The 16,491-nt window shown below is 36.5% G+C and overlaps 1 protein-coding gene across 1 annotated transcript in view; it reads right to left on the bottom strand.

Annotated features, from left to right (window-relative positions):
* The window catches only part of GSTCD (glutathione S-transferase C-terminal domain containing), a 68,702-nt gene extending 58,491 nt beyond the window's left edge, over positions 1 to 10,211 (bottom strand). The window contains exons 1-4 of the mRNA XM_059817753.1: positions 9,786 to 10,211; positions 7,661 to 8,122; positions 3,401 to 3,655; positions 2,582 to 2,675 (exon numbers count right to left, since the gene is read on the bottom strand). Of these exons, the coding sequence (XP_059673736.1) occupies positions 2,582 to 2,675; positions 3,401 to 3,655; positions 7,661 to 8,122; positions 9,786 to 10,196 (1,222 nt within the window). The 5' untranslated portion in view covers positions 10,197 to 10,211. The remainder of the gene's footprint in view (positions 1 to 2,581; positions 2,676 to 3,400; positions 3,656 to 7,660; positions 8,123 to 9,785) is intronic.
* Between the last annotated feature and the right edge of the window lie 6,280 nt (positions 10,212 to 16,491).

The following is a 16,491-nucleotide window of genomic DNA, read 5'->3' as shown; positions in this document are numbered from 1 at the left end:
GTCAATCAAATACCTTTTAAAAATTGTGTCAGGGCTAGAACTAACAGATGTTTAACTATCTCATTCTGCTTTAGAAATATGACTAAGCAAATGAAATGCAAATCATGATGTCATAATCTTCAGTTTTGCAAAAGTAAATAACCCCTATCAAAAAAAATTAATAAACTCAAAATGTATAATCTAAATAATACATTAGAACTGCAATCATCAGTTATTCTTTTCTGCAGTAAATAGCTGTGACATCAATATGGTCTAATTAGATTTACAGACAGACTGAACAATTCAATCCAAGAACTTCCACATACGTATAACACAAATTCTGAGCTGTCTAATCTGAGACAGAGCAAAGAAAATATATCATGTATGCCATTAAATTAAGATTTGACAGCAAACTAAATTTACTGTGGATAAAAAACAAAGTGAGTTTTAACTGAAACGTTCTCTACTTTGTCTCAACTGCTATGAACATTAGTATGAGGAAATTTATTTTCCATTTATAAGGGTAATCAGTTTGAAAGCTTGAATTGCATTGCTCAAATCCAGTTTAAAACCCTGCCAGATTCAGTGCCTATTTTCTTAGAGTGCCAGGTAGGATTTAGTAGCAAAATATTGAGAATTCAATTCATATAACAATGATTAGGCTGTACTAGCAAAAGAATCAGGAAACAGAGAACAGTACCACTTAGAACAGCAGAGGTAAGCATGCAGGTGTATCCAACTGAAAAGCAGAATCAATTCTCCTATCAGGAAATTTCTTTTTGTCCTATGTGACTCTGCTGCTCCTGGACCAAAAGCACAACCATTTGAAGTTTCCCTAATTTAGAAAATGGCATCAGCATCACTGTGATCTTGGGTGGAGGGAGGTGAAAGCTCTCTCTTGGAACCTTGTTGAGCTAGCAAATTTTCCCAAAAATTGAACTGAAAACTGATTTCAGATATCGATGTCATTAGTATCTGTTTCAGCAAATGTGAAAAAAGAGAGAGCAAGCACACATGCAGGCAGGAAGCAGCAGGAGTTGATTTTTCTCCCAGTCAAACCAACTCCAAGAGACTCCTTCCAGCACAAAATTTCCAAATACACATTCATTGTATGTTTTTGTATGCTACACATCGTTTTCAAAATTTTCTTTCAAATAAGAGAGGTATCTTGACAAAAGTATGAACTAAAACTTACAACCAAAAACCTGAGCATTGGAAATAAGCAAAAATGTTTAGTCACTTCTGACAAAATACTGGAACTTCACAGAAATTCAATGCGTATCTCCCCGAGCATTTCAGCAGTCGGACTACAAATCTATTCTAACACAATAAGTATATCCAAAACATCCACATAAAGTCTGAAGAAACATGATGTAATGTGACAGGTGCAAACTCAATTTTGGGTTGTTTTTTTTTTTTCTTCCATGCTAAGGGAAAGAAAGGATGAATAATTAAAGCAGGGTGTGCAACTTCCCAGTAAAAAGTTCCCTCAGGACAAAACCAGGGGAAAACAGTTCATGTTAGAAGGATGGATACTTTATATAAAACTATAAATCTACTCATGGTACACATGACGGTTTTGTCATGCCTTTGTGAACTACACACAGATCCAAAACAGAGGAACCCAACTTAAAATTTGGTCTTATTTTTATAGCCTGTATATTGTAGCTGGGAATACATGCTTGTATTCACACAGTTGGATATTAAAAAAAGAAAAGAGTATTTTGTGCAAGTGCCTATAGCTCTTCAGTGATTCCTAACATATTCTGTGACGAATTTCACATATTGGTCATTGAAGAGCATCTATACATTGCATGTGTATTTCTGTATTCTTTAAATCAGAAATTCTATGCCACTGAGGCTAGACTGACTCCAGTATCTAAGTTATCTTATTTACACAGAAGAACACAAATCTTACTCTTCCCTGTAGAAAGGAGTTACCATCCACTAACTTCTTACTGTCTGACAGTATGTATAAGACCTTTTAGAGGAAACTCTACTGTGTGGTGGAAAGAGTATTCAATATTCACAACACCGACGAAAACAACAAACATGATAAATCAGTTTTTTCTCTATAGAACGATAGCCACTAGGCAACAGACCTCCCTGCAATCAAGCAAATCAAACAACACCTACAGGGCAGGAAACACTGCCACAAAAGGGAAGACTCACTCATATGCAGCTACCAAACTGCTAATGAGTATTATTTTCACCAGAATCAAATCAGCTGCTGCTGCTTTGGGAAACACAGTCCATGTACAACATTCATGTCGATTATATTAACACCATGTAGTCAGAATTTACTGTTCTAGATATGAAGAAAAGTTCAGGAAAGTGGGTAACAGTGGGAAAAAATATGGTTCAGGAATCAAGATCAAGCTTTTATTCACAGTTTGGTCATCAGCTGTTGATGACCTGAGGGAAGTCATCTCACCATGTGTCCCAAAAAGGCTCAATTCTAAAACAGATTTAAAACTGCTTACTTGTTTTACAGAGCTCTGAAATACTTCGAAAAACAACGTATTTTCCTATGAAACAGTTAAGTAGCTTCACCAGAAGGCGGCACTGTTAAATACATACACACATACATAAAAACCCTTACCTTCTCCAGGACTGACTGCAGATGGTAGATTGGTCCAGTCTAGGGTCCAGCTGGGGCATGGATGAGGAGAAAACTTTGCTTCAATACCATTTTCCTATGTGAAAGGGGGGAAAAAAAATGAAGACCCTGATCCTTTACCCGCTGAAGTTGGTAGCAAAATTCCCACTGACTTTAACGGCATCAGATCAAACTGTACAATACTTTCAGCCTAATTGAAACTAAACAGGCAGCTGACACTACATTATATGGGATTCAAATTATGTATTTCTCTCACTTTCCCAAGAAAGCCCCGTTAATTTTCTTTAGGAAATGCTGTCAGCCTCTATGCAAGAAATATTAAGACTTATGGACCATGATGGAGAATCTTCTTTAACAAAACTCATTAGGGTTCCCAGATGTTCAAAGCTCTAATCAAATAGCAAAAAACCCCAACAGAAACGATAGAATAATGAAGCCAAACATAAATGCAACATTTTCTGTCATCCTTTATATAAATATTTTTAAGAGAGTAATACAATATTGCAATTTAAACAAAAAGTTACTTTGATTATTCAGAATTATTGATAGGGCTTCCAGCAGTCCTATCTTTGCTCAATTCCTGAATTGATCAAATATCATAACAGAACAAAAAAGTAAAATCACTTCTAAGTCAATGCATCAGACAGAAGATGGGCAAACTGTATTAAACCATTCAAGGCTGTCAGACTTAGCTTCTGATAAATAAATTTTCTAATAAATTTTCTTCTAATAAATTTTCACCTATTCCAAATCAAGCAGAATATTACTGTTAAAAGTAACTCATTAAAAAGCTTAAATTACCATTAACTTAGTCATAGTTGGCCTTGGACCACCTATAAAATGACTGTCTTCATTCTCCTCTTCTAATTCATCAGGAACTGAAGAGAGGTCTTGCAGCTCTTCCCCTGGAGCAGACATCAACTCTGGAAGCTGGAGAAGCTCCATATTGCATTTGCCAGCAGCTTTCTTTACTCCAGGTACTTCTTGAACTCTTTGATACCAACTGGATATCAGAGGCAAATTTACCAGATTTTTGCCTTGGTTTTTGCTGGAAACCTATAAAAATAAAATTGAAAGGTTACTTGCTACTGTAAGTTTCTTCTTACAAGCCACAAGAAGGCAAGAACTATAGAAGTGAGCTTGGCTCCATGCTGAGCATGCTTACTCATAGCATGATGCTAATGCAGAAAGCTAGCTAGTTAAGAGCTCAGGCCTGCAGGTGGAATTGCCAGTTGGCCATTTAGACTTTATCTGCAATTCCCATTTGCTTAATAGGATAAAAAGGTTTACATGACCAATTTTAATCCTAATTTCAGTCAGTAACCAGAAAACACAATTTAAATAATATTCTTAATTATCTGCTATTTCCTAGGAAGGGAATGATTCATTTTGGTTGGTGATCATAAAAAATAAAAAAAAACCAACCCACAGTAACTTGCAATGAATACTGAACTCTAAACAAGACATTACGGGACCTCAATGCTCTTCCTTCCACCAGGCACCCCGCAGCCCTTAAAAGCTCATCCACTGACAGCTGTTTTGCCAGCAACTGCAAGCCAGAAATACCTTTGACTATGTGGTAACAGCAAAACAGGCACAGGCATACATTGTCCCTGGTCTTTATTGAAGTCTTTGCACTGTGACTTTTTTTTTTTTAATACTAGCACTGGATCCAAAACTTTTTTTTTTAATCATATATTTACTCAGACCTTTTTACCATCTTAACTTCATGTTTTTATACAAATATGGTAACTAGTACATTTCTTTTCTGAATTAAGTATGCATGATGGTGAGATGAAGTGGCCTTCAACGGAAATTAGAATTTTAAGTTAAAAAAAAGAAAAATTCTTAAGTAAGACTACAATGCACATATTACAAAAAAGATATCCGAACCACATTTTTACATGAGGACCAGCTAATTTTAAAAAGGATGCATTTGTGAACTGAAGTAATTTTTGTTCAGGTTCCCAAATGTTTTAGAACAGTGAAGATCATCCTCTGACAGGACAGGCTTTGAAGTCTCCATCATTGGAGACACTCAAAACCTGACTGGACATGATCCTGGACAACCAGCTCTAGTTGACCCTGCTCTGAGCAAGGGGGTTAGACAAGATGATCTCCAGAGCTGCCCTCCAACCTCAACTGTTCTGTGATGCTGTGCCTGCTTTAAGCAGAAAACAAAAAATCATGATTACAGGAAAAGGCCATGCAAAAACAGTGCTCCTCCACATATCTGTCCTTAGTGTGAAAATAGGAATTGGTGAAGAACACTTGAAATGACACAAAATTTCAAGCATCTTTCTTGCATGCTGTGTTTATAATGTTCTCAGGGTAATCACAAGTAATTAGTAATAGCTAAAGGAGCAAAAGGAGGATGAACTGTGTAATTTTAGTACCTAATTCAATATACTAATAGTAACACAGGCAGAAATAAATTAATTCAGTTAAGGAAGAAGTATTTTGGAAAGCAATTCTAAGAGGCACTGTTACACTTGATAACAAGTGTTCTACATTGTATTTTAAAAATGGAATAGTGGTTTCTCCCAGATGGAGAACAGAGCTTTTGTTGTTCTTCTATTAATTTTAAACAGTTACAACTAATGGAAAGCGTAACAAAGCTAACCTCAGAGAGAGAACAGAAATGGAATGAGGTAATGAAAAACAACTCTTCAGCTTATCTTACTTTTGGTAATTACAATTACAATCAGCTAGTCAAGTCTCCTCATATTTATTGTATGATACTTTCCAGACACATAGCCATTGAAGACTTCATTATTATTCACACCCTAAAGCAAAGTGGAAGTGCCACTATAATGATCTTTTTTAAACCCAATCCAGGAAGTCCAGTTATGTAAGTGATAAATAACATTTTAATAAAGAGTTAAACTCTGGCACTTCCATCAACAAGAGCCGTTTCAACCCACTGCCTGCAAGAAGCTTTCAGATGCAAGTCATAAAATTTGGATGGTAACTGTAGGAATCAAGGTATAATTGCTTAGAAAACTGATCATTCCCTAGAGAACAGAAATAAAGCAACATCATCCCAGAGCTCTTATAATTTAGGTAAAAATGAAACTGAAAGCCAGTTTTTTAGGACAACCCTTGGTGAAAGCTAACAAAAATATATCGTTTGTAAGCTGCGGAACACCAGGGCTCAAGGGTCATACATGAAAAGCAAATAAATACAGCATTCTCAGCTGCTCACGGTGAATCTACAGAACAATTTCAATTGGATTGCCGAAATCAGATAAGCATCTGATCCAAGAATCGTCTCATGCCTAGCACCAGTAAATCAAATATTACTGTAAAAAGTTATGCTTTTCTTGTTTAAAAAGGCCTTGGAAAAATAAAGAAGACTGAACTACATTGAAGTTTTTAAAACAGTAGGAAAACATTTTGGTTTACTACTTTTGTTTAGTGTAATCCATACAGAAATTGCTGTTAATCCCCAATTATGTGATTTACAAAACAAGCAAACAAAGCAGAGATGGATTAATAACCATTTCAATAAAGTAACTCACCATCTTATTTCAAAGCTAGCCATATTAACCTACTTCTGGACTCCTATATTGCTATTATTATACAGAAATCCACTGAAGATGATGATCTTCATTGAAGAAGTTACAAATTGGACATTTGTCACATATTAATGTTCGTAAGTAATTATCTTGATTTTAGAGATTGTTTCTCTGAATCTGACTGACAGCATCTTCTCCAAGAATTCCATTTGTTTTCAAACGCCATAAGGCAAATTTGGCAAAACAACTTGCAAAATCAAAATGCAAATACCAACTTCGCTCAGAGCTCTTCCTGGCAACAGACACCAGCTTAGCTATCACTCTCATACAGTAATTTCAGAAATACCGGTAGTAGGCAACCTCGTCATATCATTTTATTGTCCTGGGAAATAGAGACACAGCTGTTGTTTCCTTAATTCTTTTCTGTGTATACATCCTCATAAAACTAAGTACACAGATTGTGCTGAGCAAGACTCTCATGCAGTCTTGCCACAGAAGTTTTTCCCACTATAAAATTGGTTTTGAAGCAGAGCTCATGTCACTTGCACTACTAAGCCCTACCTCTTTCCAGAGGTGAGAAAAGGGTAGAGGGAGAAAAGAGGGGCCAGGGGGACTTAAAAAAAAGTAAATAAAAATCAAATTGCATGGCTTTATTAGGCTCAAAACATATTTTGATGTATTTTCATAATACAGATGTTAAGATATTTGTACAACAGAATCTGCAAGTGCTATAAAAAAAACCAACAACCAACACACACACATGGAATCTCCCTTTCAGGCCCAGATAAATTGTGTACAAAGTGAGAGATCCATCAGAAAAGATTCAATAACCAAGTAACTAAGGCTCTCCCTACAAGAGGGGTGAGATAAGCTTTTAACAGATCATTGATCTTAAGGTACACTGAAACCAAAATTAAAATAGGTTCATGCTTACCTACTTTTTTTCTATGCATATTGCAATGTGCTTTAAGTGTCCATTTTAAAGCTCTCATGGGGGACATTCCCTACAGTATTTTAAAATTATTATACCATTCTCATCCCTCCCTCCTTTTAAAATTTGCAATTTATGATGGAATCAAAATTGCAAATCTCAAAAAATTCCTCATGCATAAAATGGTCTCATTTCAGTAAATATCCATTGAGTCATGGTCATAAATCCAGTACACTAAATTCAAGCAACAAAATACGTTCATGCTCACCTACTTCTGCTTTATGCATATTAGAATGTATTTTATATGTCCATTTTAACTATTTTCATGGAGAAATCTTCTGGGCAACTTGGTACCAAAATATTTCAGCATAATATTTTAACAGTTAACACTGTTTACTAAATATTGATATGCTATGTATTTAAAAGTAATTTTGGTGATCTTGCCAATCCCTGGGTTTTGTTTGTACAAAAACAAAGACAAATCTTCTGTTTCAGGTGCAGTTCACATTGCAAATGCCACAATATATTTAAAATTAACACATTCTACAACTTCCCAGTTCTTAAAAAAACAACATAGACACTACCTAATATTTGCAGAATTTGTCGTCTTACCAAGAACTGATGGATGCATGGTAAAAGCACTATATCTGCCAAGGTAAAATAAAGCCCTTCTGCAAAAACATGGTCCAAAAGCGGAAGGTCAGAGGTTTTTGTTCTCCTGATGTGAGGGGCCTCCCTGTTGACTGCATCTGATACTTCCTGGACAAGTAGCTTAGAGAAAGCTATGCTCAGTTCCAAACTTGGGAGCGGATGCTCATGCATTTCCACTGTTTTTCCTTCTTCTGTTGCTTCTTTACCACGTACAGGCACTGCAACCTTGGCACCTGCCTTCTGTTGTTGAAGTTTTTGCCTTCGAATTTTGTCATCATTATGTACTCGGACAGGTTCTCCAAGCTTCCTTTCAAGCTGTAAAATGTCAGAAGGAATAGTCTGACAGTGCTCAGGAGACGCCGTCAAAAATCCTTCAACAGCCAGAGGTATGCTGATCTCACAAAGTCTGGTCCACTGGCTAACCTGTCAGATAAATTTATGTAATTAATGTCTCTATAGAAAGAGAAACAAAATCCAGGGTACCTTTTTGTACACTTTAAGCAAAGAAATTCCAGCCAAAGGTGGTAACTCCAGCTTTTAATACACTCTTTGAAAATCTTAGAAGCTCAGGTATTTTATATTACTTTTGCAATAGCAGGATTAGGAAGCGAAATCTTATATATAACAGAATGAACCGTTATCCAGTATAGCGTATTTTTATTCCTTATTATTGGCATAAGATTAGGGTGGCTGTGCGACTCGTGAGAAGCAAAGCTGTGATCAATTTCTGTATGTCGTCTCTACCAAATGCTGGTAATAATACTGGAAGATTATACCAAACCAATTTTGAGCACATTTATTTTACAGAAATGCATTATATTATTAGTGGTTTTTTAGCATATAACATCAAAAAACTTTAGTCTAACCGAACAAAACCTTAAAAAAAATTACTTATTTTTTTCATGTTCTTATCCTTGTCCTCTTTTTCTTATTATCTGTACCTAATGGTTTTAAATTGTCTTTTCTTATTCAGTTTACTCCCTTTGCAGCCATCTGAAACACAGAATCAAGTTTTCCAGCAGCTCCAAGAAGAGATTAGAACCAGAGTTTTCTGGAGGATGTCAGGGACAATTTCTTTATGCTAGTGGTAGATGGACTAACACAAGGATATGCTTCCCCAGATCTGCTACTCACCAATGGGGATGAATTGGGTTGGAGGCACAGTAATCATGGCAACCATCGATGTAGCCATCATGAAATAGTGGAGTTCAACCTCCTGAGGGGAGCGAGGAAGGCAAATCTAGATGGATGCACCGCCAGATGAGTAAACTGCTATGGGATAAATGGGCTGAAGTAACAACTCAAAGGGTAGTAGTGGTTAATGGGCCACACTCTACCTGAAGGTCAGTCAGAAGTGGAGCTCTTTAGGGGTCTATGTGAAGCCTATCCTATTTAATTATCTTTACCAATGACCTGGAGGGGGAGATGGAATACGCTCACATCAAGAATGACACTGAGCTGAGTGGAGCAGTCAATAAACTCCAAGAAAGGGCTGCCATTCGCAGGGACCTACACAGGCTAGAGAACGGGCTGACAGGAACTTCCCAAAACCCAATAAAACATCCCGCACCTAGGATGGACTAAACCCCTGTAATGATACAGGCTAGGGACTGACTACCTGGCCAGGTAGCAGGTCTGCTGAAAATACCCTGGACTTCCTGGTGAGCATAAGCTAAACATAAGCCAGCAGCACACCTTGGCAGTCATGAAGGCTAACAGTATACAGTGCTCTTGAAACCAAAATTAACAATAGATTAGGTGTATCTTAGTTTACTTCAGACTGGAAGAGCTGTGCTTTATAACTCATTGAAACTATACTGCTAGACATGAAACAAAGATCTGACCCATTTTTTTGAATCTTTAGGTTCTTTTTGTGCTGCTAAAAATTAGTATCTTTAAAAAGAATTATTTTTCATCTTTATGCCAAAATACAGATACTTCTCCACTGAGGAAATTTCATTTTCTATGCAAATTAAGTTTCTTACTAAAAGAACTTAGTTTACGTCAATATTAAGAGTGTACTTCAGAGTATTTAATTGTTATAAAAAACCCTATTAATGTATCTAAGAGAAAGAGATGCACTCACTTCAGCACAGGCTTTTAAGCAGGTCTTCTTAAAGCCTAAGAGTTCCAAAACATCCTTCTTAGATGGATCTGCCTCATATGTTTTCTGTATTATATGCCTTAAGACAACGGAAAGCCCAGCTCGGCAGAACTTGCCATCTTTCACGACAACAGCAGGTAAACAGCAGCTCTGCACAACCACTGGAAGCTGAGATCTGGAGATTAAATGGACCTCAAGATCACCAGGAAGGTTTTTTGTCACAAACTGATCATCCACATTTTCACCAGTCGGCACTAAGAAAATTTTGAATAATTTGCAGTCACAGTAGGATAGCAAAAACAGTGAAATAGATGTATGAAGCGGAAAGATACTATCTCTGTACTGATGAGAAAAACCCAAATATAAATGTTCTTCGACGACACTATCTTTCATCTTCCTCCTGAGCTGAAGTTCCTGAAATAGAAATCAGGACACAACATTCATAAAAGAATACAGAATTTAAAACAAAAAAGAGGGTTTGAAACAGTGGTCCTTCCACTATCTGCTAAAACTGATTTTAACATAAGACACTATTAAAGACATCCTGCCTGAATAAGTGGACTGTAGGCCCTTCTTGAGAGAAAAGAATGGTTTCACATATACACTGTCTCTTCACATAGAAATCACTAATAGGGAAATGAATTTTTTTACATTTTAGCATATTTCTGACATTAAACAAATCATACAAAACAAAAAGAAAATATTTCCTTTTAGATTTTTTTAGTTTACAAACATTTTACAGCAAGGCTTTTTTTTTTTTAAATCTATAATCTCCTGCAACATTAACCATGTATTATTGAAAAAACAAGTTCCTGAGCACGTATTTACAACAGTCAGTTTCCTAATGCACACATTTGTCTTTCTGTAACTGTTAGAAGGCATATATATAGGGTATTTAGGCCATGGGAAATAATACTGGTTTCTGTATTAAAAATCAATCTAGAGCCTGGCGAGCTACTAACTGAAGGTCAAGAGGACACATAAGAAGATAAAAACCGTTCATTTCAAGAACACTACATGAACACCTCAAACACTCAACTACTTTAAAGAAGTTAAATACAACAGTAACATAGCTGAAATTAACGGCTTCTCATTATATTAAAAACTTAAACTCATTTTCCTTATACTCAGTTGAAAATTACATTTTTCCTATTAAACTATTCCATACCAGTTTAATAGAAAACAATGATGCAATAATTTTTCTGCTCCATCACTCAATAAAACTGCCCATTAACTTATAAATCACAAGTCGTATTGAAAAGCTTTAGACACTAGATGGCACTCTTAAAACAAACATTATAGAAGAAAGCTTTATTATAGTAAGAGAAAGAAATTTGAATGTTGCTAAGAAAGGCCAGTATGTTTTTTTATATACATATATATAGAAAGCACAAGTGACATTGGAACAGCATGAGTCTTTCAAATAACTGTCTAGATTAATAAGGTCTCTGTACAGTTACATGAATATGATGTAATTATTTAAAAAGCAAAAAAGGTTTTCATTTGATATATCTAAATTACTCAATTTTTTTTTCATGTAGATGTGTACATCAGATTTACTATTTTATATCATCTATCACTGGGCCATATCAATTGTCCAAAAAGAGGCAGAATAAAATCAAGTCCACCTGACATTAAGTAAAGATCATAATGATGATTGTTACAGTGAAGTATTTTTAAACCATAACATTACATTTGTCTCAGAACAACAGTGGCTCAACATAATAGTACTGTTGCTTTCCTTTAATTAATACACCTGTCACACAAAGAATATCACAATACATAATGAAATACCTACGTTCCTAAAAGCTATTTTATTTGGCTAAATCTTGACAGCATGTAAGTCGAGACAGATTCAACGCCGTAAGTACAGCTCTGCGGAAGAAACTATATAGTGAAGGTACTGTTGAGGAGATTAGTCAAGAGTTAGTTTTACCTGCTAAATCCATAGTTACTACTATTTAAACTCACATCCTCAACTATAGTACTTCTTTCAATATTAAATAGTACCCTCATATCTATTTTGGTTGTTTTTATTTTCCATGGGAACCCGTAGAGCATACAATCCCATCTTTTTCCTGGCCACTCAGACATACATATTCACCCTACAAATCACTTCACCACTGCATTTTTTTTCCTTCTGGTTGACCTTCCTGGACATAATCAGGTTTTTTGGTCATTTTCATGCTGTATAGAACTGCTAAATATTTTGGTAAATTCTGAAGAGGTTTCTATTTCCAAAGTATATTATGCTGTAGTTTCCACCTGTTAATCATCTTTTCTTACAAATTATTCCAAAACCATCACTCAGGATTGCACAAGTAAAACATTAACCTTTTCACCACACAGGTACTCTCAATAGGTACACTGGCCCTTGCCAATTTTCATCCAGAGTAGCAGCCTTGAAGCACTGTTTCCCCACAGAGCATAATATATCATTAGAGTAAAAACAAAAAATAAATACTTGAAAGATGCCCAAACAGAGGTACTACTTAACCAGGCTACTGATGAAAATTACAAAAATGTCCTGCCATGAAGACTGGTAGATGAAAGGGTGAATGCCGTCAATGTGAATTCTCCTCCAATCTGTTGAACAAAATTACTTCTACCCAGTAGCAACGAGTAATAGATAGCAGCCATCAGTCAGCCCCAGAGACAGTAACTGATAGGAAATAATGACTTGTTGGTTATCGGTCTGCTCTGTATTCAACCCAGTAAATGCCACAGGTATCACTATCCTATTAATCCACGTGCCTCCTCGAAGTTTGAAATTTGACTTGAGATTTGTCTGGTCAAATCCAACTGTTCTTATCCTCAGGTATAAAACTATCACATACAGAAGTCACACAAACCAGATAAACCAATACTAGGATCTTGCTGAAGCAGGATAAGCAGATGTTGTCCAGCGCTACCCTCTCCATTCTCTTGATAGTGTTAGAAAATGGGAGTATGCATGCAGCCCACTTCATTTAGTCCATAGTATCTTAACTTAAAGTCACTTCCCTCAACCATTTCAGGTAAGGCTCTGGATTTTGCACTGAAGCAAAGGTACGCTCAGGAAAGGTCTGTTCTTCTAAATGCCTTGAAGAGAGAACCTCTGGGAGACAGCTGGGCCAGACAGCTTGAGGGTTGGGTGGTTACTAACTTCTTCAAAACTCAAAGTAATTTTTTGTGAACACACAGTAATTTACCACTACTCAGCTGCAACATGGTGAACTATACCAGGGTTATACTGGTAATAATTCAGTTAGACTGAATTATTTTTCTGAATCCAAATGAACTTCTACAAAGACAGAAACAGTGACATTCATGATCTACTTACACAGCAGCACTCTGCTCACGCTGTAAAATCAGAACATTTTGCATAATCGATGGAGCAAAAATTATTTTGGGGAGGGGAGGAAGGAAAGGCCAAGACTTTTCTTCCCCCTCAGCCAGAGCACTAAATTAATGTTGTTCAGCATGTTGCCGCAGAAGTGCCCGTGTAAAGGACATGGTAGAAATGTGCAACTGCAGGTGACAAGGAGCCCAGGAAATTACTTGTTTCAACAGTGGCTCAGACCTAGATAGCGTCAACTGGTCTTGGTATCACACACTGAATCAGCTTAGTACCCTCTAGTCCCACAACTTGCCAGTTACACCTCCACAGAGTCAGTTCAGACTCCGATTTGGCTCTTTCTTGTATTCTCCTTCCTCAGGTAAAGCCACCTCACAGAGGCTTGGTAGTGCTTAAAATAAGCTTAGATAGCCTATGAGAGGGGTTCTCACTTAAGACTGTCCAGTACAACACAAGTTATTGTACTCAGTGGCTAGCAGTCCTCCAGTACCTGCCTGTAATTACCTACTCATGAGCCCAAAAGGACAAAAAAGTTCTCCAGTAACTCTCCACGCAATTGTACAATTTGCCTCCATGAAGCACAAAGAACCAGCGAACAGGTCTACAGAGGTCAGCATAATGCTCAGTATGATTTGAAGTTTAGCTGCTCAAACACAGGTAGCTGTATTAACCCCGAAATAAAAACAGAGCTTTCATTGCTCATTGACGAGAATCTCAGGGCTCTTAGTGAAGTTGCAATATCTGCTGTTGAATTTTCTGATATATAAAAAAAAGCCATTTCTACATTTTCTTCTAGTTGGATAGGCAGTTATTTTTAATAAGTTTTCCAAAAGCTAGATTCTCCTTTAGCTAGGTTTTGTGCACATGCTGAAGTACATTTATCCCAAAAAGCCAAACATTTTAAATACCACTCACTCACAAATCATTCATTAGCTACTCAGATATTTTTTTTTTTTAAAAGTTCTCATAAAAAATTTCAGAGGGGTATTCTCATACTAAGGTGAGGGGGAGGAGAAGGGTTAAGCTAAGGCAGCTGTTTCGGTTAATTACTCTCCCCACATGGGAGAAGGGGAAATCCAAAGATGAAGATCATGCTCAATATTATGAGAACTTCCTTTTTAAAGAATCACATAAACAGTGACAGTATCAATACAGCAACAATTAATCATCCCCATTAGTAATTCCGAACAAAATAAAAACAAACTGTAAATTGCTAATTTCTGAAAAAAGCGCAAGCAACTAATATCCTACACCTAACAGCAGAATAAACTCCAGAGCAGGAGGTAACTCCAGCTCTCATCACAAAAAATACAAATGTCTCATTTGTTTGGTTTTCAGGAAGAGTTAAGAACATTGCACATTTTACAAGATCAGGTCTTAAATCTGAGAATAGGTACTTATATATGCAAATGATTTCCAGACCCTGACAAACCAATCTGTCATTTCACCATTTGTATGAAGCGATTCATTTCGGTTCATACATGCAGTCAGATCTCTCTCAAGTAAAGGTCCTGATCCTGCAAGCACTCGCAGTACCTGACCTGAAGGTGTCTTTGCAATATACTGTCCCATTATTTTCAAATATAGTCCCAAATTCTTCTCATATAGTATACTACTACTATTTTTCCTACCAAAGTCCCTTTCTCTTCTCAAATTTGCAGTGCTACAACACTGAAATTGGTTTCCCAGAACCCGTACTCCCTATTCTGCAACTGATACGGTCAATTTAGATCTGAGTTATTAAACTTACTGTGTGGAGTGGAACAAATTATATTCTTAATTAGGGTCTATTTAGGACAATAACACTTTTCTATTTCTGCAGCTAACCTTCTAGGGATGAAAAGATGAGCTTCACTCAGCAGGAAAACAAAAGAAATGTTGCACTTAAAGCTCCTGTTTGCATCCTCCAGCTGTTTCTCTCCTCCTTCGCTATACCCAGCATGGTGGTCCTGGGACACTTCTCCTTTACAGTTGCCAAAGAACTTGCATCTAAATTCCAAGGAAGCCCAGACAAACCTGTTAAATTATGTATCTTTAAATTCATGATAATTCAGGCTCAAATATCAAGCTAAGTATTTTTAAAACCCTAACTATTGACTTAATGAAGGTTAAGACTCACTTGTCAGTTTGCTCAGATTTGCTCCTCCCTCTCCTTCCCCTCTCCTTCCAATACTCACACTTAATTCTTCACTTTATTTCACCCAATGGGAAATACAAATTATTAAGATGAAGGTACCATCCTCAAACAAGAACAGATAAGCTTATTTGCCATTATTTCTGCTGCTGATCAACAGTTAGGCAATTAACAGTGCTAATGTTAAGATCAGCTACCAAGTGAACGCCCTTATGAGCTGAGCAGCGGAAGATATTTTTCAGAACTCTCAAGGAATGAAGTCCACTGTTTTGGTTTATACTTGGATGTCACTTTTTGCAACTAGATTGGCTGTAAGTTGTTTCTAAGTTAATTCTTAATATCGACAACATTCTCAAGGAGCAAAGGACTTTTATTTCTGTCCTCCTTTAAAACAGTCAAAAGTTTAAGGGGTTTTTGCTTTTTTAATCCATTTATATTCCACATAAGAGATTTCAGAAGGCCAAAAAAGCAATAAAGTTCATTTTGGTCATAGATAAGTAAGTTGAACAGCCAAATGACATTCTGAATAAAGTAAGTCTATTAGAGATTCAGTTTCATTGCAACTATAGAGCTCACAATGCATGGGGTAAACACAGAAGAAATTTTAACCTTTTTAGAACTTGCTACTACACCAAGAAGAAGAAAAAAATGTCCTGAGCTCAATTGCTGAGAAAATCTTTCGTAAATCACCTTTTCCCATTTTCTGACTTCTATACGCAGGCGCCCCTCTCTCTACCAACTTCAGAAAGCACTGCTAAAAGTTCTCCACCTTTATTTTTCATAAAACACTTACATGGACAGTGTAATTTCTGAACTCATACCAAACTTTCATACAGACTGTGCAACTGCCAAATAACATGCCTAACGTGGCAACGTAAGAATTTTTTTTATTCGCATTTGACGTTGTAAGATTTAGACTAACACAGGAGTTTTCTCTTGCTCTTACTTCCCTAGACATCAAAAACCTCTTCGCCACAAAAAAGGTCATTCAGTGACTACCCCAAAGGTTTATCTAGGAAGTGATAGATAGTGACCAACGTAAAGCCACCTGCTACATTCAAAGGGCCCATATCTTGAATTAGAGGGTCACCATTCAAATAGAAGATTTTCATCTTTCCCCATTCAACATTTGTTTCTAGAATTACTAAGATGAGAGCAGGATTATTAAAATATTGTAACATATTTTAGAGATCAATAAAAGCTAGTACTAAAAACAA

The sequence above is a fragment of the Gavia stellata genome, chromosome 5 (genome assembly GCF_030936135.1).
Source record: "Gavia stellata isolate bGavSte3 chromosome 5, bGavSte3.hap2, whole genome shotgun sequence".
Taxonomy (NCBI): Eukaryota; Metazoa; Chordata; class Aves; order Gaviiformes; family Gaviidae; genus Gavia; species Gavia stellata.
This window is presented reverse-complemented; position numbering and strand designations above follow the sequence as displayed.